Source organism: Octopus bimaculoides, chromosome 7 (assembly GCF_046866305.1).
Source record: "Octopus bimaculoides isolate indiv1 chromosome 7, ASM4686630v1, whole genome shotgun sequence".
In the NCBI taxonomy this organism is placed as follows: Eukaryota; Metazoa; Mollusca; class Cephalopoda; order Octopoda; family Octopodidae; genus Octopus; species Octopus bimaculoides.
Window position 1 is genome coordinate 102,139,062 of NC_142934.1, and position 25,000 is coordinate 102,164,061.

At 33.9% G+C, this 25,000-nt stretch overlaps 1 protein-coding gene across 3 annotated transcripts in view; it reads right to left on the minus strand.

Annotated features, from left to right (window-relative positions):
- LOC106870883 (uncharacterized) overlaps positions 1-25,000 on the minus strand; it is a 260,580-nt gene that overhangs the window by 225,921 nt on the left and 9,659 nt on the right. For all 3 annotated transcript variants that reach the window (XM_014917151.3, XM_014917296.3, XM_014917223.3), the window contains exon 2: positions 21,418-23,036. In XM_014917151.3, coding sequence (XP_014772637.1) covers positions 21,418-22,916 — 1,499 coding nt within the window. In that variant the 5' untranslated portion in view covers positions 22,917-23,036. The remainder of the gene's footprint in view (positions 1-21,417; positions 23,037-25,000) is intronic.

Consider the following 25,000-nt stretch of genomic DNA (forward strand, 5'->3'; position numbering starts at 1 on the left):
AAAGTCCATATGTACAAATACAGATAAAAGCCAAACATGATAATAATGATAATAATAATTGCAGAAGTCGGCATTGGAACTGCCCGCATATTGCGTAAAGTAGTGTGTCTGGGGTCCTTGTTGTGACTTGACAAACAGTTCAAACTACCAGTAGACACAATACCTTCATTCAGCAACCTGACCATATTTTATACTCAGCGACATCTATTATAATAATAATGATGATGATGATGATGATGATGATGATGATGATAACGATAACATGGGGCGCTGCACCCTAAAGTAAACGTAAACACACTGTATATGAAAAGAAAGAACGGTGCCAAATGACTAATTAGTATAGACCACTCTTTGGGGATTGAAATGAGAACACTTGCGGAGTATTTTATAAATAGTGATGAAGACCTACTGCAATATGCCACGAGTGAAATAGGTTCAATTGGAGATGAAATTATGTGCAAGGAAGAGTTTAACCAAACCCCAACCTACATCCCTAGTCAGAGACTTTTACTCAAATCGACTAAATATGATTTTCGTTGGGCCTGATCTTAAAAGTTAAAGAAACGCATCTGTGATCATAATCCCCATCCGCTCCGCAGATACTAAATGTATCAGCTAATCTTCGAAGTTTTTGTAGATAGACGATACGTTTATAGACAGTAACGGGAGCAAGATTTAAGGTATTATCTAATGTTCGATAATCATTAGCACTCTTGCTCCAACTGTTCCAATAATTTCCCAATTCGACAGATTTATTGATTAATATATTTTCAATGATCGTCTGTCTTGAAGGATTGTGAGAAATCAATGAAAAAAGTGTCAGAGTTCTCTCTTTGGTTGAGCTGAGTTGTCACAGTCTCAGAAATGGTTGTGACCTGCATATGGTAGCGTCCATTAATATTAGAAACGATCTTGGTAAATTGTTGATATAACCTATAAAAACGCCACTTTAAAGTTAAAGTTATGTGTTCAAGATCCGGGTAGATATAAATCTAAGAAAGATACATTCTAAAAATATGTACCGAGTGAAATCGGGAAGACTAACCCTGAAATTTGCTTCGTTTCAAATAGTGTTAAGTTAAGTAACATTCAGTGATTGCTGTGATCCACATACCTGATAGTGTCTAAATGTAGTTTCGTTTTATGCTTCAGATTTCTCTTTTATATTTGTTGATTACATTTATATAATGATTTCCGATATCAGCTTTTTGCATCTTTGTCATCTTGACGGATACAAGTCGCTTAAAGGAGAAGACAAAAACACACATTTTTACATTATATCTTCTTTTTTCTCTTTTCCGTTTTTTTCTTTTTATTATTATTATAGAGTTGACATATTCTCGGGATTCTATTTTGATTTGCATTGTGTCAGAAGAAAGCACCAATCGTCTCTACGCTAAACTCTTTGCGTTAACATTGAGTATACATAAACATTAACTATTTTACATTCTAGTGTGCATGCTTCAGTTTCCCAATGTTACAATGACCGTGTGTTCATTGTAACACGAGGAAAACCGGAAATCTAATTCTCAGCATGTTCAAAGCTGTAAACAGAAGCCGAGCTGTCAATCGTACAAAAATAAGTCATTAGGAATCATTACACAGGAGTTTCATAGAAATTTTGTTGCTTTTTTATTAAATTCATTATTCGACTCATATTTCCGAAACCTCTGGGCAGTACACTCTTTCTTATCCGATAATTTCAGTGTTAAAACCTGACGTGATTTTCAATCTGATGGTACTCATTTGTAATATAGTGCACATGCGCATTTTGTAAGAAGATACTGAGTCTGTAAATCAAATCCAGTTATTGAGAGAATATTCTACTTAATGTAAAAAAAAAACAAAGGAAGTTTTGAAGAGTCTTCTGTCAAATAATTGTTTTTCGCTTTCGAAAAGACGCATATAACAGACAACCTCTTCAGGGATTAGATCATCTAAAACTGATGTAGCATATGTGTGTGTGTGTGTGTGTGTGTGAATGTTTGTGTGTTGCTAAGCCTATATAAACATATATATGACTATATAATGGTTATTTGTGTGTATGCCTGTTTGTGTGTCTGATTGTGTGTGTGTGCCTGTGTACAACATCCAACTGACAGTAGCCGTTTGCTCTATATGTATGTATGTAGGTAGGTAGGTAGGTAAGTATGTTTTTGCCACTAAAGTTTACTTAACTACAGTATACAGCAGTTCCGAAAAGCTAAAGTTACGTCATGGTTTGAATGTATAACGAGCCAGGATTCTTCAGTTTCTATGGTACAGCATTTGCATTCCTTTGGTTTTTTTTTTACATACAAGCATAATCCCTATGTAATATCATCGTATTTATCCAAAATATCAAATATGTAAAATTAGTTAAACTATCAAAATTCGCAACAAAAATATAATTAGCAAATCTCAGAGAAGCAATCGTGTCATGATAACCTCTTCGGTCTCCGCCACTTTCACAACACACACACATACACACATACACACACACACACACACACACACACACAAACAAACACACAAACACATACTCACACAAACACAAACGCAGACACAAACATACTCACACAAACACAAACGCGGACACAAACACGCGCTCATAAACACACACGCACAAACACACACAAAGACATACACACAGACAAATAAACATTTACATAAGCATATGTATGTGTATATAGGTTTAACAGATTTAAGTAGACAATAGACTAAAAGAGAAATTATTAGATTAATATCACTGAATGATTAAAAAAGTGGAAAAGCCTTTGACGCTTCAACCTAAATCACTTCTTCACAAAGTAAGATGTTTAGAAAAAGAAATAAGAGGAGAAAAAGAAGAAATAAGAGAAACGGGAAGAAAATTACGTCTTCTATGCCAAGTCTGAGGAAGAAGACCAATATATTTTTTCGTTTCTTTACTGTGTTTCACTTACTGAATTAATCGCCAATTTCGGGCATTACATTTGAAAGTTTAGTCGATCAGCGGTCACTCACACACTCACCCACACCTATGTATGTATATATATATATATATATATATATATATATATATATATATATATATATATATATATATATATATATATATATATATATATATATATATATATATATATATATATATATATATATATATATATATATATATATATATATATATACTTGGCAGGAGTGGCAACAAAAGAAATAAAGAGACCTCGATATTACGCAAATAGAGGAATGTATCTGTAACAAATTATGTGACACTTATTCAGTATCCATGATAAAACTCCGAGTTTCCGATGCCCGGGCGGTGTTCCGCTCCGTCCAGCTACCGGAGATTCTAGCTGGATAACTGAAGAGATGGACGGAGCGGAACACCGCCCGGGCATCGGAAACTCGGAGTTTTATCATGGCTACTGAATAAGTGTCAGCTATTTTTTGCAGATATATATATATATATATATATATATATATATATATATACATGTATATATCAATCTATTTATCTCTATCTCTCTCTGTATATATATATATATATATATATATATATATATATATATATATATATATATATATATATATACATATATATATATATATATATATATATATATATATATATATATATATATATATATATATATATATATATATATATATATATATATATATATATATATATATATATATGTATATATGTATATATGTATATACATATCGATATCAATCTATTTATCTCTCTCTCTCTCTCTGTATATATATATATATATTTATATATATATATAATATATATATAGATACACAGATATACATTTATATGTATATACATAAACACACATATATAAATACGTGCATGTGCGAATATATATGAGTGTACGTATGTCTATAAACGTCTGGATGCATTAATTCTATAATTTTAGTTGTATAATGTTCCTCTCGCGCAGTTTGTTTAATATATCCTGTAACCTTCTCATCATCAAATTTGATGACGTACATTCCCGTCATATGAAATCAAAGTTGCAATTTCTGAAATGGCAGGAAATATTATCCATGTGTTTATTGAAATTGTTTCGTTCATCCAAAAGATTTACAAAGCTATGAACTGTCTATATGCCTGTGTTTTAACTGATTTCAAGTAGGTGAGGAAATTATGAGTTAGCAGAGTTTTAATGTAGGAAATATTTATTTATTGTTTATTAAATGTCAACGCTGTTTAGATTTATATGATGGGCTGTTGAACTCTGATTATATCTAAGTTAGTTCCGAACAAAGGAGGTTCATTGGAAGCATTAGTAGCTGGGAGATAGTAACAGATACAACAACAGAAGTGCTGTATATTTATTTGTGTTACATTAAGTTGAAATAAAGAGAGACATTGCGTTTGCCAAAGTTAGGGATGTTGATTCACCTTGTAAATGTAAGGTAGATAAATAAATACATATGGGTGACAAGACTGGTAGAAACATGTTCGTTTAAAGGAAACGTAAACACGATGCAATTGCAAATAGGTTGCTAGCAAAGATACTGAGTGTGGTATGGATACTACGACTTGAGAGTGTGTAATACAAGAGGAAGTTGATATACGTGTGTGCTAGTATAAACAGGCGTTTTACTTCGTCTAATCATCGTCTATAAACAAATATATAAAATGTTCACTTAAACATCAGGTATAGCTCTCTCTGTCTCTATTTCCTTCTCCCCTCTCATTCTCTCTGAATATATACCATATATATATATATATATATATATATATATATATATATATATATATATATATATATATATGTGTGTGTATATATACACACACACACATATATATATATATATATATAAGCATATACAAATGTATATCGCATATTTGAGCATGCTTTAAATCATATAAATATATTCACATACAATCACGCACACAACACGCATATATATATATATATATATATATATATATATATATATATATATATATATATATACAGCGAAAGAGAGAAGGAGAAAGAGGGAGAGAGAGATAAGTAACTTTTACGGATATTGCTTTCAAATTTTGGCGAAACCCCAGCAAATTTTGGGGAGAAGTCATGTCGATTATATAGATACCTTTGAACGACTTGTAGTTATTTTATAGATCACTTAATAAGAATGAAAGGCAAAGTCGACTTCGGCGGAGTATCGAAATTTGACAAGTCATTTTAGAAAACGCTGGATAGACTGGATAATTAACTGGAGAGACAAGGGCCGGTGTGGATATGTTTCTCTTCAATAGACGAATACAGCAGTTGCTCAACATTATCTCAAGATGTAGGTGATGTTTAAAAATGAACAAGACAGAGAATGCTCATTTATTGCTTTGGTAATTTGCACAAACGGAGGGGAAATGATATAAGAAAAATGAGAAAGATTTGCCAGTGTCATGTACCTCAGTACAAGACAACCAATAAGTGTGTAATAAATACTGTTAGACAAAAATTCTCATGTTAGCCGTGAGAACCAATTAGTTTCTACCTCTCTATTACTACCTAAACTTTTTCTTTTGTTTGTTTTCAATTGGCATCGTACTCAGTTACTTCAGTCTTCACTATATATCGCTGTATGTTTAAGGACAAACCTCCAATACTATCGCCTCCTGTTTCTTAATTTATAGTTTATTTTCTCTCTCCATCCGAAAAACTTTTGCTGTTGAATAACCTCCGTAACTTCATCGTAAGTTTAGTTGCTATATCCATCATAGCGAAATATATTGCGTGTTTTTACAGAATTAAATATTCTTACACCAACATTTTTGTGAATTCTCATTTTGCCTTTTTGGTTAAATAGGTTCGTAGTATCCTAATATCTAGACAACTTACCCTGATTGTATTTTTCATAAATCTACGTGTACAATAAATACTGTATTGCTGTTGATTAATGTTCTAAAATCGTGAGCTGAAAGAGACTAATATTCATGTTTCCTTATTCATTTACCTGCTCTCTGCACTTTTGTTTCTACTTGACCGTATTTGCATCTCTCTCACACACACACACACACACACACACACACATAAATAAATATTCATTTACATATATATGCAAGGCCAACACTAGTAGAACGTAAAGTAATATAGTATTGTAGATTACTTTATATCTGAATTTGTTTATTCACGAAAAAAAAAAAACTATTAAGCATTTAGTGATAAATAACGTCGAACTTTTATCAACAATAAATTCTATTTCAGTAGTTTCAGAATCTACCATAGCAATCAGTGTTGCTTTGCATAAAAAAAAAAAAATTATAATGCGCAGAAACGAACTTTCTGGGACTTTACATGCTAAAATGTATTTCACCTGCTTGAAAAGCACACACACACACACACACACACACACACACACACACACACACACGCACACACACACACACACACACCTGTGTGTGTATGTGTGTGTGTGTGTGTGTGTGTGGTATGTGTTATGTAACGTCTATTTAATCATCAAATGATAAGATCTGCAAACATCGGTGCTACTATTTCTATTGTCTGTTAGATCGTTTCACTGAGTCCCTTCCTCGTGTAAAAACTTAAAACAGCAGATTTCGATAGGTGACTACAGTATCACAGAAACTCTTATGTTAGCAAATCAAGTTTCCTATCCAGTACTGTTACTACATAGATCTCAATAAGAGATTTAAAACTAGTTGGTTTTTCTCCTTACGAGATCAGCGACTGAACGTCGCTTTGAATAGTATATACTGTGAGTAAGGTCGGCTCGCTGCTATGTTTTGCCAGGCGGTTGTCCAGCACCGTGGAAGAAAAAATAGCTCAGAAACCATTTGTCTGCTGGTAATACCAACGGCTTGACGGGGTCGGTGATCAAGCTTACTTACAGTATGCACCACTCATTCCACCTCAACCCTCAAGATGGAAAGCAGAAAAAAGATGTTTTTCAGGGGCTAAAAAGTAAAAACATATTCCTCGTCAGGACTGCCATGTGATGCTGGCAAATAAGCTTCATATATATATATATAATAAATAAGCAACAAGGATATCCAGGGGTAAAGCAGTAAGATCGTTTCAAGCAACTCCATTTAATTGAACAATGCAATCATTACATCAATTTAAATGCAGAGCGACCATTAGCTGCATAAAGACATACAATTTAACTTAATTTAATTATATGCCTTTATGCAGCCGAGGATTCCTTTGCAATCATTATATCAATCTAAATGAAAAGCAATCCTCGGTTGCATAGATACATAGAATTAAATTAAGTTAAATTCTGTCTTTATACAGCTAATGGTTGCACTGCATTTAAATTGATGTAATGATTGCATTGTTCAATTAAATGGAGTTGCTTGAAACGATCGTACTGCATTACATCTGGATATCATTCTGGCTGATTTTGGTTTTCATCACCTTACTTTTAAATTGTATGGATAACACCGTACTAAATTCTGGTGCCTCAACTTAAGTACCATATTCACCTGAATCTAAATTTTTGCTGAACTGGTATATATATATATATATATATATATATATATATATATATATATATATATATATATATATATATATATATATAATAATAATAATAATGATGATAATAATAATAATAATAATAATAATAATAATAATAATAATAATAATAATAATAATAATAATAATAATAGTTGGTCCCTATAACAATTGAAGAGGTCACCCAGACACTGCAAAAACTGAGCAACTGGAAGGCACCTGGACACGACAAGATCCCCAAATTTTGGTTAAAACACCTGCCAGGAATGCATAACAAGCTGCAGAAAACTTTAACAACATACTAGCAGATCCAGAGACAATGCCTGAATGGCTCACAAAAGGGAAAACCATCTTAATCCCCAAATACACGGAAACGGAGAAACCACAAAACTACAGACCTATAACCTGTCTCCCTACGTTCTACAAAGCCTTTACTGCAATAATATCGCAGAGATTGAGTAAACACCTGGAAAATGACAACCTGTTTCCAGAAGAGCAGAAGGGATGCTGCAAGGGCTCATACGGCTGTAAAGATCAATTATTGATCAATAAAGCCATAACTGAAGACAGCTGCAGAAAGAAGAAAGGCCTCAGTATGGCCTGAGTGGACTACCAAAAGGCTTTCGACAGTGTTCCCCACACGTGGATTCTGGAAAACGTAGCCATAAACAAGGTGGCACCAATTATCATAAAATGCATAGAGCACTCAATGAACAAATGGCAGACAATGCTACAGCTCCAAACAAAAGAGGGACTTGTGAAAACGAAAGCCATCCCCATTAGAAGAGGAATATTCCAGGGAGACGCGCTCTATCCACTCCTGTTCTGCCTGGCACTCACACCTTTAACAGAATTGCTAAATAGAACTGGATGCGGTTACAAATGCTACGGAAAAACAGTCAGCCACCTTCTATATATGGATGACCTAAAATTATATGCAAAAAATGACAAAGAGCTAGAAACACTACTACAGACAGCACACGGCTTTACCAAGGAAATAGATATGAAATTCGGATTAGAAAAATGTGCCAAAGCAACCCTGAAAAGAGGAAAATTAGTTAAAAGTAGCAATATAACACTAGATAAAGCCAATGAAATAAGAGAACTAGACGAAAGCCAACCATATAAGTATTTAGGAGTCAATGAACTAGATAGGATACAACATACACAAATGAAAGAAAAAATAAAGAAAGAGTAGTATAGACGAGTTAGATCAATACTAAAAGCAGAGCTCAATGCTAAAAACAAGATAATGGGTATCAACACATTAGCTGTCCCAGTTATAAGCTACAGCTACAACATCCTTAACTGGACACTAAACGAACTATGTAAAATAGACAGGAAAACAAGAAAAATGACAGGATGTAGGATGCACGACCCAAAATCTGACATAGAAAGGCAATATATACAACGCACAGAAGGTAGCGGGGTCTTATACAGCTAGAAAACCATAATAAAATAACCACCATAGGACTGCAAAAATACCTACTCCAGAAGCAAGGAAAACTAATGCAAATAGCCACAAAACACGAGCAAAACAAAAAACTGTTTTCAGTATTTAAGGAAGCTGACAAAAACAAACAAGAAATCAATCTACCTAACAAATACGAAGAAGAAGAAGAAGAAGAAGAAGAAGAAGAAGAAGAAGAAGAAGAAGAAGAAGAAGAAGAAGAAGAAGAAGAAGAAGAAGAAGAAGAAGAAGAGGAAGAAGAAGAAGAAGAAGAAGAAGAAGAAGAAGAAGAAGAAGAAGAAGAAGAAGAAGAAGAAGAAGAAGAAGAAGAAGAAGAAGAAACAAAAGCTATAAAACAAATGAAATCCAAACTAAAACTAGAACAGCAACTGACCATGATAAAACGATGGCAAGAAAAGCCCCTACATGGTAACTACTGGGCTAAACTACATGCGAAAGAAATAGACAGAGAAAAATCCCAACAATGGCTGAGAAGCTCAGGACTCAAAGCAGAGACTGAAGGATTTTTAATTGGTGCACAAGACCAGAGCCTCCCCACCAGAAATTACCAAAAACACATAATGAAAAGAAATATAACAAGTAATTGTAGAATATGTGGAGATGGACAGGAAACAATAAATCATATTATCTCTGGCTGCCCAGTCCTGGCTAAGAAGGAATATATTCACAGACACGACAGAGCTGGGACCTATATACACTGGAAGCTATGCCAACACTATAGAATAACAACAGAAAAAAGATGATATAAACACACGCCAGAAAATGTCACATACAACGAGAAAGCAACCATACTCTGGGATATGCCAATACACACAGATAGAGAAATTAAGGCAAATAGACCAGATATAGTTGTCAAAGATCATGAAGAAAAAAAATGCGTTCTAATTGATGTATCAATACCAGCAGATGACAACGTTTCTCTACAAGAAATGGAAAAACTTTCAAAATACAAAGACGTGGAAATAGAGATAACTCGAAAGTGGAATCCAAAAACAGAAACAATTCCTATCATAGTAGGTGCCTTAGGTATAATAAAAACAATATTCAGACAGATACATAACAAAAACACCAGGACTTACAAATATATATAACATACAGAAAATTGCACTACTGGGTACTGCACACATTCTACGCAAAAACACTTTCAATACAGTAAACATAAGAGCACCACAGCAAACCACAGCACATACCCAATGCACACAGAGCTGCGCTTGGTAGTGAAGTGAAAGCACGTTATAAAAATAAAACTACTGAACAATAATAATAATAATAATAATAATAATAATAATAATAATAATAATAATAATAATAATAATAATAATAATAATAATAATAATAATAATAATAATACAAATCATATGTGAGCATATGCATATATATATATACATACATATATGTACATACCTACACCATATATATATATACATGCATATCCGGGAACAGGACTTCAAAAAAAAAACGTGGACAAAAAAGGAACAGCAACATAAGCAAAGCACAAAAAACGAACTTATTTTACGGACAAGAGAATCAACACATAGGAAAACAGACAAGCCACATATGTAACTTTTCCTTCATCAGCTGCCTCTATTCTAAACTAGGCGTTTCAAAGATGAGGCAGAGAGTGGTCTTAGAATAGCTCTTCCCGCGAAGCAAATTAAGTAAAACCTGGTATGCGGAGGTTTCCAAAGTGGCAAGCAGGACCAACACAGGGGAAAACAAACGTTGAGAGCCTTTAAGCCGAACGAGATGAGATACTGAACGCTGTGATATGATATATATATATATATATATATATATATATATATATATATATATATATATATATATATATATATATATATATATATATATATATATATATATATATATATATATCTATATATATATATATGTATATATATATATATATATATATATATATATATATATATATATTATAATATATATATATATATATATATATATATATATATATATATATATATATATATATATATATATATATATATATATATATATATATATATATATATATATATATATATATATATATATATATATATATATATATATATATATATATATATATATATATATATATATGTATATATATATATATATATATATATATATATATATATATATAGGTAGGTAGTGTGTTGATTAGTAACACCGTTCCATGAAGTCTAATGTGAATTTGAGGGACCCGCTGTAATTTGTATGCTCATTATTTAACACAGGAGAACATTCAATCAAATCACTGGTCAAGATATCGTCTCAACACATTCTGACGCATACAGATAGATAAAAATTCAATGCATTTCATCGCAAAGTAAAACTGTATTGGCTGTAGGCCTCTCAGCATTAACAACGACACCCGTCGTCACTGTCAGATATGTTCATCAGTGGAAAGATTGATTACTCGCGGCAGTATGAAACAATCACTTTTATTATATTTTCTCCATGTCGACAAAAATAATTGGCCTTGTGTCTCCTCTAAACAAATCATTAAAATTAATGTCAGACTTAAGAGTTCGCTTGCAGGGAAAAAGGTAATCATCTTCTCCAAATATTTCTTACATAATTAATTTTCCACAACACGCTCGCGTCCGAATTTCTATAATACATGGACGCACACACAAGAACACATACACATACACACACACACACACACACACATACACACACACATACACACACACACATACACACACACACACACACACACACAAGCATAAAAACACACATATCTACAGACACAAATACATACAGAGAAAAGTACGTATAAACACATTTTATTTACAAACGCTGAACAGGAGAGGGAAAGAATATATATATATATATATATATATATATATATATATATATATATATATATATATATATATATATATACATATTTGTATGTATGTACGTATATCTTCATATCTATACCTTTTTCTTTATATATATATATATATATATATATATATATATATATATATATATATATATATATATATATGCGTACACATATATACTTACATATATATCATGTGTATAACTATAGATCATAAAGGAGAATTATAAATTATACTGATGGATGGCGGTTTTCTGACAGAATCCTTGCAGCTCTTTATGTTCTGAGTTCAAATTGGCCCTCTGCCGTCTTTGGTGTCGATATAGTCATATACCATTCACGTACTAATGTTGATGTAATAGACATATTCCTCCCCTCCAAATAACTTGCCTTAAACACAGCAGTGGAATTATCACCTATACGCCATGGAAACCTGGTAACTAGCACTATTAGGCCAAGTTTTAGAGTGTCTGTCTGCATTATCCTATATCTATATGTGTTTTTGTGTCTTTGTGCGTGTTTGGGAGTGTGACTGTGTTTGTGTGGTTGCGTGTGCGTGTGTATGCACAAGTGTATACGCGCATGTGTGTGAGTGACCCTGTACAAAATAATAATAGATGTTGTTTGGTAGGCTCGTTCGTTCTAGATTGATGTCTCCAATCCCGTTTTACATCTTAAAGATGGAGGACGGCGGAGCTAGAATGAGATGTGCAGCACGAGCGCTCAGTCTTGACCCGGTGTCGACAGGAGAAGAAGAGGGTAAATGACAAAGAATTTATAGCAGTATTTATACAAATAAGAAATTTAGGTCATTTAATTATATTGGTAAACATTTCCTTATTTAATACAAATAAACTGCAATTTAATAAGAGTTGAATTATAATTAATGTAGGTATGTAATATTTACCCATATCTTCCATTGTAGAAAAATTACTTCTCCATTTACCCGCTATATGAAGGTGACATTCTAGTACACATACAGTCAAGCACACACAAACGCACGCACACACACACAACACAAACACTATGCAAATCAAAACGTAAGGCGCCAATGATAGCAAGGCACGATAACACAAAACGCAAAAGAATGAAGTGATAATGTGTATGTAGGATACTGCATATATTTAAGTACCAAATCGAATTCAAACTGCAGACCAGACTCTGGGATTCGTTCCAGCTGTGACGTAGATAGTAAAGTGGCGTTTAATATTTACGGCAGCTGCTTCTATAAAATGTTAATGATTTATTCATACAGCACATCCTAACATATATTCCACCATCTTCAGGTACAATTTTAATCAGGTAAGATGCCAAGTGAGGTTTCATACATCGAAGATGATGTCGGCGTATAAGTGGTATTTAAAAAACTAAATTTCACATTGATCGGAAAATCAAGCGTAGCTTCAACGGATGTGCAAGAAGAATGGAGAATCAAAAGACTATATCATTTAAATTCACTTCTATAAGTCAGTTTATGGTTAATGTCTGTGCTCAACGTACATGAATTATACACATGCTGTAGATTCTAGTTCACCTTCAAGGTCATTAGAACCAAGCAAATATTTTGTCAGTTAAGTGAGATGCAAAGAAACAAGCCTCACGGCAGCAGAAACCCGTGAAACTGTCAACAACTTTTCTACCGTCCAACTTAAGTACAATAGGTGCACACGTATCTAAAATCAAAATCCAAGACACACATACATATACAGACGCAGGCACACTCACTCACTCACTCACACACACACACACACACACACACACACACACATCTCTTTACCCATATATTTGCATATATACATATATGTGTGTGTGTATATGTATATATGTAGATATATGTATATGTGTGTATATATATATATATATATGTATATACATATATATATATATATATATATATATATATATATATATATATATATATATATATATATATATATATATATATATATATATATATATATATATATATACTATATATATTACATATATAGCTATATCTATATATATACATGTATGTACGTATGCATATATATATATATATATATATATATATATATATATATATATATTTATATATATATATATACATATATATGCGTACACGTATATATATATTAGTGTATATGTGCATGTGTGTATATATATATATATATATATATATATATATATATTAGGAACGGAGAATAATGTGAGATACATAGATAGTTATACAGATAGATAGTCAGACAGACAAATTGAAAGACTGACGAACAATGAATCGCGGCCTTACCGATCAGCAGGTATATGGTGAGGCCATATTAATATATGAAAGAAGTTTATTAATATTTTTAGTTCAACAAAAGATATTTTTGACAGCGTAACACAAACAACTATCACATACACGAGTGCGAAGCCGATTTTTGAAAGAAAGATATGTTTACTCAGTATTGGGATCAATAAGGAAAGTTCTTTTTAATCGTGTTTGATGTGTATCTGAAAATGGTTATGTATGTTACCTAGGTAGTCACCTTGGTCCTCAGACACACACACATACGCAACACACTCATACGCATCAATGTATATAAAAGATGCATACTTGCATACTTCCATTGGTCTATGTGTCAGGTGATGTGCATGTCAAGAGAAAGAAACCGAAGGCGAGAGGGAGAGACCGAGAAAGTGTGAAAGAGCATATAAATGAAAGCCGACAGATGGAGCGAAATTTGAACGATGAAACGCGTAAAAATAGTGCGACATAATTAGCCAAATACATATTTACATACATGCATACGTACATTTAAACATACGTGTATATACATACACACGCACACACACACAGAGAAATATGTATGCATATGTGTGTGTGTGTGCGTGTACATATTGTATATGAGTATATGTGTTGCCGTGTGATTGTGTATGCATATTTGTCTATGTGAGTACGCGCACGCGCACACACAAACACATATATTATATATATATATATATATATATATATATATATATATATGCACACGGGCAGAAACACACACCCGAACATGCTATTCTGCTTGCAATATACGCGTTGGTTTTTAAAAATATAAACACACGATGTTATATATACAATTGCGCAGATAATCTTATTCATTGTTGTCCACTTACACATATTTGTGCATGGATACCGTGCGTGGCTTCGTGCATAGGGCGTTCAGCATACGATCGAAAGATTGTCATTTCAATTCCCGGCGGTGCGTTATGTCCGTTAATATGACGTTGTACTTCACATTGGTGCATTGCACTCAGTTGGCGAAAATGAGTTGTATCTGTATTGCAACAGGTTATCCTTGTCACATTCTGTGTCACGCCGAATCTGGCTGAGAATTATGCTAGAAGCACGAGAGTCATTGAAATGCTAGTCACTTGCAAGTCAATTTCACGACCACCATGTTCCGTTTATCGGGTCAATGTGAGCACCCGTCGCCATAATAGACAGATTGCCAGTTCATTAATATATAAATATGCTCTTTGATTGTACACTAATAAATTGATGGATATACGTAATTTTTCAAGGTAAACCCATTAGGATTTTTAGAAATATGCTCCTGCATGAGTGGTTGTATCTATATTTGTGCTGCACACACACACATATATATGTGTGATCGCGCGCGCGTTCGTTTGTGCGTGTATCTGCATGCGTGTGTTTGTGTATGTGTGAATGTGTGTGTGTGTGTGTGTGTGTGTTTGTGTATATGTGTGTGTGTGCGTCTGTGTCTGTGCGTGAGTGTGTATTTGCAGAATACCAGGAGTTGTTCGAGTTGAATGCTTAATAAAACTGTCCAGAATTGTTCTTATGGTTTTCATAGAACACTCTTGGAATTATTTTGAAAACTGTAAAATATTAAATTGTAAGCAACCTTGCTTGTAATAAAGAGTACAACTAATAGTAGCTAATATCAATAGTGTTTCATAATTTAAGTCAGAAAATGATATAAAGCTAATCTAATTGTATTAAAACATAAAACAGGTGTAAGTAAATGCGAACATAGACATTTGAGAGTTTTATTGAAACAGGTGTAAATTCTTCTTGAAATCCTTGAATTTTTCAGATATTTTGAATAACGTATTAGTATAGGGAATGAAACCACTCATAGAAATAATACGTTATTGTTACTTGAGAAAGTAGGATGTTGAGAAATAACACAGGGGCTTTCTGTAAATACAATGCATGTAGTGCTAAGATAATTATATTCACAGTAGTGATGTATCTCAGGTTGTATGATGCTAAAATTGCAATCATAATAGACTTGATAACACTAAGAATTGTCATGTCTTCAGCTGTACATACCCAGTGTTCTTGGTTTTGCCTAGAAGGGCGTAAATAATGAGATTATGGGAATTCCAACATTTGTACATCCTACATAAGATAAGGTATTAGTAAAGCAGTATTCCTGAAGGTGCAGGCCAGCAAATGTGGCTGTATACACACACACACACACACACACACACACACACACACATATATATATATATATATATATATATATATATATATATATATATATATATATATATATATATATATATATATTTCACTGGAGTTTATTGAATGTTTTGCCAAATTTCGGTGTTCTAATAGAGGAAGTCTTCTAAATCAATAGGTACGTATGTTGGCATGAGAAGTCTGGTATAAGTGTATCCTATCCTTTGATGTACCAAGGGAAATTAGCATTATTGGTAACATATAGCATAAGATTCTTAACTAGTTTTCATTGCACTTTTAATAGAAATAAGTTTTCTGACACCATCAGTTTCGTGAGAATGTAATCGTGGTTATTCTATCGGAGTTTGCAAATGAATAAGTTTACCATTGACAATTAAATAGGGAACGTATTCATTAATCAGTGAAACCTATGGTATAGAACAACTGGTTATAATTAAAGAAATATTGATCCACCCTTGTGGTATTGGGCATAATTTCCTGCTATTCGTCAACATCGTATATACATATATGCATACGTACCCATACAATTATGCATGTATGTATATATAAGTATATATATAAATGTATATAGTAAGAGAGAGAGAGAGAGATAGAGACAGAGAGAAAGAGAGAGAGAGAGAGAAAGAGAGAGAGAGAGTAAGATATATATATAGATAGATAGAGATAGATAGATACATAGATAGAAAGACAGATAGATAGATACACACAAACGCGTAAGCGTATCTATATACTCATTAATATATACATATATATGCTAGTGTATTTTTTTGGGGGGGACGTGTGTGTAGGTGTGTGTGTCAGGGCGTTGCATGCTAATATTATATGAGGGTAATGTTGGTATGTATGTATGTACGTATATATTTATTTGCGCATGTGTGTAATGTTGCGAAAGTTTGTACACAATCTTCTATCCTCTTCCCGTTCCTCCATTTTGCACGTAGCTGTGACCTATTCTCCCGCCTCTTACTGTGCTGAAACTGTGCTTCTTTTACTATACTTCCCCTCTTCTTACACCTCATTGAAAGCTTTCGTATGTTGATCCTCTCTTCATTTCTATCTCATATTTTCGCAACGGTTTGATGCATCTCCCATTCACTCTTTCCCTCTCACTGAATATCTCTATTCATATGGGTTTTTTTCCCTCTCCACATGTTCTGTTATAGCACTAATTTCATCTGTATGTTAGTGTGCATTCCAACTCAGATCATTTCGAATGAGACAAAACTCTAGTATTCCCGACTAATGACTAACTGTCTGTATCCTAAAAGATTTTAGGGAATTAGATGTCTTCGAGAAGGCTTCCCCACTCCTAAGTTTATTTATCATGATTTCAGAAACAAAATCTCGTTATAAATTTCTGATAAACGATAATACATTTCAACAAAGGACCATCGATCTCTAATATTGGCACATGTCACTCACTCAGATGGAAGTTTTTAGGCGATTGATCTGAGACTGTATTATTTTATTGATCTTGAAGAATGGAAGGTAAAAATTAACATTGTTAAGTTACAAGACAACAAGGGGTGAGCTAAATAATGGAAAACAATGTAAAATAACAGTCTGTGCATTTCAAAAAGAAATAATGACGAGGATGATTCTGTAGTATCTATTAATATAAACATAGCACTAAATCCAATATCGTATTGAATTCTCGGAGGATTATAATAGACCGAACACTCCATTATGTAGATGATACAAAATACATTGGGTTTGGAACTTTGCCAAAGTAAAATAGACAATGGTGAAATACAGAAAATGAAGAATGTACTTAACATCGCGAAGCATTTTGTCTTTTTAAATTGTTCTATTATTCTACAATACTGCAAAAAGTTGAAAATTTACGAATTTTGCATTGCAATCACGATGTCCCGGGTGTGATCACACTCCGTGACTCTGCGGATAGTGCCATTTCTGTTTCCTCAGTTACCCTGTTCTATTTCAGTGAAATTGGCAACGCCGATATTGCATGGAAGGCCATCGTGGGGGTAGCATACATAAGCCAACAGCTCAGCACTGTCAAATTTTGCCATTATAATCCAGACTCAGAATTATATAAAAGAGTATAGGTGTCTGTGTAATACTTAACTACTTATATACTAATACAGTAACTTTGGAAGTTCAGTTGATCGATCGAAAAACTGAAAACTCATGATTGGAAATTCTTTCCGATATCTATTTATGCATATTCCCCCAACTATAATGGTTTTAAAGTTGACTTCAGCGGAATTTGAACCTAAAGCAGGAAGACAGGCTGTTAAGCATTTTATCCAGTCGTGATAACGGTTCTGCCAGCACGCCACCTTTTTCACTTCAACAATTATAATAACCACTATAAAATATAAGCAACATCACCATCACATCTGATATTACAGCAGCTACACTTACAGTTTTAGAATAATAATAAAAGTTTCTGAATCACAGCATAGCATATATTGTATAGTAGGTGCGTGGTAAGTATCATGAAGTGATACTAAATTATAAATAGAAAATTTCTTCATTTGCAAATATATGCAGTAATCCAGAAGACAATCTTTCTGAAACAACACAAAAATACCACATAATCTTCCTAGATATCGCCCAGACAGTGGCAAAATGAAATTAACTATGCACAGTGCACTAAATTTGATTCCAAAGATTACGTGTACCACATGCATTCTTTTATAAATATACACAAAATATAATTCTATATTATACAATTTACTATACTGCCTATGAAATACTTGGTTATGATGTAAAAAAAACAGACCAACTACCACCACATTCAAATAATTCCACTTAACACATTTAGCGCAAATAATTTCAAATAATTGAACGGAAACGCGATTTGCAAAGTCCTAAATGTTAAAGAATTTCAACTCTATAGTCGTACAATGGAGAAGCGATTCGAAATTTCTCCTAAACGAGTTAAATTTAAATGAATTACAATGGATGTGTACTATAGGTGCAGTCATGTCACGTCACGTCGAACTGAAGCAAGTACATCCGTAAAAGCATACACACACACACACACACGCACACACACACACACACACACACACACACGCACACATTCACACACACACGCACACACACACACACACACACATACGCACAGGCAAACAGTTTGATAGAAATAGTTAACTCATAAATGTAACAAAAGTAATATTTTCATCTAAACCTTAACAGTGAACTCAGCTAAAAAGAGAAAATTTTATATTCAGAAGAAATAGTAGAATGAAATATTAATTTCAAATTTTAGCACAAAGCTATATACTTCACGAGAAGGGGATAAGTTGGTTTTATCAGCTCCCAAATGCTCAGCCGGTACTTATTTTATCCACCCCGAAGCCGATGAAAGGCAAAGTCGACCAAGTCGGAATTTGAACTCAGAACGTAAAGATGAACGAAATGCTGCTAAGCGCTACTGGCAGTACGCCACCTTTATACCATAATGAAATATGACGTCTAAAACGAAACTCCTGTATCTATCAATACATTGATGCACGCAGACGCTCATACGTATCTGTACTGTACATATATGTGTCTATGTGTGTAGGTATGCACGTATATATATATATATATATATATATATTTATATTTATATATATGTGTGTGTGTGTGTGTGTGCGTGCGTGCGTGTGTGTATATATATGTACATGTGCGTATGTATATATACTCTTATACTCTTTTACTAGTCATTTGACTGGGGCCATTCTGGAGTACCTTTTAGTCGAGCAATTCGACCCCAGGACTTATTCTTTGGAAGCCTAGCACTTAGTCTATCGATCTTTTGCCGAATCGCTAAGTTACGCGGACGTAAACACGCCACCATCGGTTGTCAAGCGATGCTTGGCCAAGGTGCCACGCAGTGGGGATGAACACGGAACCATGTGGTTGGTAAGCAGGCTACTTACCACACAGCCACTCTTGCGCCGATATATATATATATAGGAGTAAATGTGTGTGAGTGAAAGTACACTTGTAAATATGACCTATATGTCTATATACATAAACGGATTTGCAAATTGAAAGTAATTTCACAATAAACTTCATTTTATTGTCAATTTTCGATATCATCTTTCGAAAAAACTATATATCACACTCGTTCTTTAATTCACTTCGGTCTCTTCCCCTCTCTCTTTCTCCCATTGCCTCCTTTGCGCAGTCTCTCTTTATCTCTCCAGTTTTCTTTCACTGTAGTTATCACTGCACCATTTTAGAATTTTAATATTTAAACTAACATTTCCTCTTTGTCACTTTCGCATACCTGTGTAAAGATTTTAGCTTGCCTTAGAATATTCTTTTCCACTCTAGGCTCAAGGCCAGAAATTCTTGGGGAGGAGCCAGTTGATTAGATCGATCCCATTACGCAATTGGTGCTTAATTTATCAACCCCGAAAGTATGAAATGCAAAGTCGACGTCGGCGGAATTTGAACCCAGAACTTAAACACAGACAAAATACCGCTAAGCATTTCGCCCGGCGTGCTAACGTTTCCACAAGCTCACCGCTTCGCTTGCATTAGAATATTAGTGGCGAAATGATAATTGTAAAGAAGTGAAGGAAATATTATCCAACTATAGGGAAAGGTGAGCAAATCAATGTACGCCCATAAGTCACTATGCTAAAACGCTGATTTTTCATAGAATCTTTTTCTGGTATTTCGCTTTCAAATCTCACTATTTTGGAGCCTGCGAACATTTTTATATTGATGGAAAGAACACAAAGGGCACGTGTTTTTATATACAGCAAAATTGAAGATACATCATAGAAACCCAAAATGGTGTGTGTGTGTGTTTGTGTATGTGTATACACACACATGAATATGTGTGTATATACGTACGTATTATATATATATATATATATATATATATATATATATATATATATATATATATATATATATATATATATATATATATATGTATGTATGTATGCATACGTGCTAACATATACATTTACATACACGCAGATACACGCATACGCATCGATATACATACATTCTTGAATAATATGCATTTTGGCAACTTGTGTATTGCATCCTGAAGCAATTCAATGCGTCATTCTTGCTCATGTGATTAAATCTCATGAATAAATCTGAATATGTACGTTCGCAGATCACCGTATCAAATATTGTGATTTTAGTTAAAACTGTTCTTTATGGGACTAGTGATTAAATATCAATTATAAAAGAGATGTTTAAGGAATCCTGTACTTACCTGTACCACTCCAGGCCTTTATAGTAATGTCTGTCAAAGAAATGCGGTTCCGGTCCAGTGCCTTTCATGTCAGGATGTAACCTGAGATATTCCAGTAATGCGCGGGTACCACATTTCTTAACTCCAATTATTATTGCTTGCGGAAGTTTTTTGGTAGCGTTCTGTCGAATTCTTTGTATATGTAAAGGTCTGCCATCATTGTAAATACCTTTCCTCTCACCAACCACTTCCCCATCACCAACACCGTCGCCACCACCACCATCAATATCATGACTATCATAGCTATTATTTCTGTTATTACTTTTGTTATTGTTATTATTTTCCATAATATATCCCGTATTGAATGTTTTCGCCTCCTTATTTAGATTACCATCGTCGTCGTTGTGGTTTCTATTGTTTTTGCTGTTCTTAATGCTGTCTTTATCGTTTCGGTTGATTTGTTGGTTAGACAATAAATCATTTGACTGTGACAAAATGGTGTCATCATATCGCTGATAGACCGCTCTGTCACCGTCCAAACTTCTGTCGCCCTGATGTTGCTGCACCATTCTACTGCCTCTGGTCTTGTTAACCAAATTCTCTGCGTAGTCGGACCTCTTTTGTTCATTTGCTGACCAAGGAACTTGCCAAGTACGAAAAGAATTATCGTTACGATTACTTCCAACAAATCTAACACTGTTCTTGTATCTCTTGTTACTGTTGTTTTTGTTGTTGGTATTGCTCCTTTTATATTTGTAAACCTTGACCTTATTAACGGTATCATCACTGTTCCTGACACCATCTGTGCGTAACCCATGGTAACCATTTTGCTTTTTAACTGCCATTGACGCCAAACGTCTTGGTGATTTCCTTTGTCTCCTCCCTGGGGCAGGTTGACCAGATGTCTGGCTTGGAGGTTTTGCAAATCGGAAAGGGATCACAGTAGATGTTTTGGGACGAATATTTCGGCTTTTAGAAAGGCGTACGTGTACAGGTGCTACTACATTTAAGGATACCGGTACCGGAACAGTGTTTCGGCGTCGTTTGGTGGATCTGCTTTGCAACTGTTGCCCGCTGATCTTACGAAATGGAAAGACGTTGGAAAGATTGAGAAAAGAGGAGAATTTAAACCTGGTGTCAATCGGTCGCTGGAATTCTCTAGCAATAACCACATCGTTTAGCCTGTCTGTTTCTATAACGGCAAGTGACCCACCCGACAGAGTAACAAGTGTGTTACAATTGGCAGTTACAAATGCATAGAGAAGAACGCATGTGAATGTACAAACGCAAAACAAGAAGAGCAACAATTTTCTGGCGAACTGAAGAAACTTCTTTGATGAGACAAAATGTTTTGGTCGATATATGTGATAGTCTTGCTGATGTTGGCTGTGTTGTTCTGACTGCTGCTGTTTATATTGCTGCGGGTGGTGATGTGAATATTGGTGTTGTTGAAGGTTACGGGAGAATGGTTGGTTAAAAGACTTCACAACGGACGAGCATTCGTAAACAATACGCTCCATCCACCTGCCCTTAAACAGCTGGACAGTTCTCTATTTGCAGAGTCCATCGCTCATTGCTGGACGTTTGCTGGCTTCACGGCCAAGAAGACTAATAAAACTCCGTGCTGGTTGCTTGGGAAACTGCAATAGGCAAAAGAGGTTTGTGAGCGCTTGAACAAATTAAGCAAAACATAAACAACATTTACTGAAACTCACTCTCACTCGCATACATGTACGTATATATATTATAACCCTACAAACATGTACGCAGGCACACACACACACACACACACGCGCGCACACAGAGACACACACACACACACACACACACAACTATGAATGTATGTATGTATGTAGGTGGGTAGGTAGGTGGGTAGGTAGGTGGGTGTAAATGTAGGTATATACTTGCTTTTTTCTACAGTCCTTCATTCTCTCCTTCTTTAAGGACACACACACATTCAGCGACACGCACGCATACACACACGCACACATACACACATACACGTATTTATTTACATACTCCGATGTTACAGTGTGTAAATAAATTCATGTATGTTAGGAGATAATCTGTAGTTTAGGAAAATAAAAGAAACGAAAACGAAAGCGAAGCCAGATAGAAGTGATCTGACGTTTGTGAATGAATTACGGAGAAATTGAAAAGAATCTTCTATAAAAAAGTATATATGTGAAATAGAATCAAGTAAACACAACGCGAAATAGAGAAAAGTTAAAACCAGGGAGAAAAAATAAGATACAAGGAATGATAACAAAAAGAATTAAAAAGAAAAAAAATTCAAAAGAAAATGCAAAAGATAGTAAACAGGATGAATGAAATACTTTTCAGGAGAAAAAACGGTGTAAAAGGTGGAGATAAAAGACACCGTTTGAATGCAGATTTGAAAATAATGATGTATGTAAAATAAAGAATAAAAGAGTGCACCAAAGAAGAAATTACACACACACACACACACACACACACACACACACACACACACACACACACACACACACACATACACGCAAACAAACACACACAAACACACACACAAACAGACACACATAAACACACATACATATATGTATATATATATATATATGCATATATATATAAGCGCATGTGTATGCATATATACATATATGCATATATATACATATATATATGCAATGTACATATATATATATACCATATATATATAGTATATATATATATACTATATATATATATATATATATATATATATATATATGTATATATATATAGAAAGTGAGAGAGAGAGAGAAAGAGAGACAGAGAGACATACATACATGCATAAACACGGAAACACACATACTTATATATTTATGTATGCATAGGGCGTATGTATGTGAGTGTGTGTATGTGATGCGTGTGTGTTTTTGTGTGTGTGTGTGTGTGTGTGTGCATGTGTGTGTTTGCAATGTATAGGTAAATATATAGAATAAATAGGTAAGTATGTAGATAGACAGATAAAAATATAGAGGAAGAGAGATGGAGGGAAAGGAGTATCTGAAATAATTTATTGTAAAGGAAAATAGAATATATTTTTGATAAAAAAAAGCCATGAGACACACGCACACTCTCACAAACATACACTCTCACAAACATACACTCTTACGCGCGCGCAAACAATCATATATACGTATACATGAGCACATTCACATACAGACGTTAACACCATATACTTATTACAATTCATATATATATATATGTGTGCATACATCCATGCAATCATACATGCATAAATACATACAGGTATGTATGCGTATCGAGAAAGATAGTGAAGGATCGAAAAACGTCTTGATAGTGGCTGGGAAGTGAAGAGATGCGGTTTATCAATCAAGGTATTGCAAATTTAAACCGTATCCATCAAATAGAAGTGTGCGTTATAACAGCTATAGAAAAGAAACTACAAAAAGAAAGAAAAAAGTGACAGGTCAAAACGCACGTCATCACATACTTCAGAGTAATCACTCAGAAAACATTACGATAAATGTTGCAGAATTGATTGTATTAGACTGCGGTATAGCGGTCCCGGATTTTTACACCGTGATTTCGAAACCAGCGGAGATCAACATTGCTTCATTTA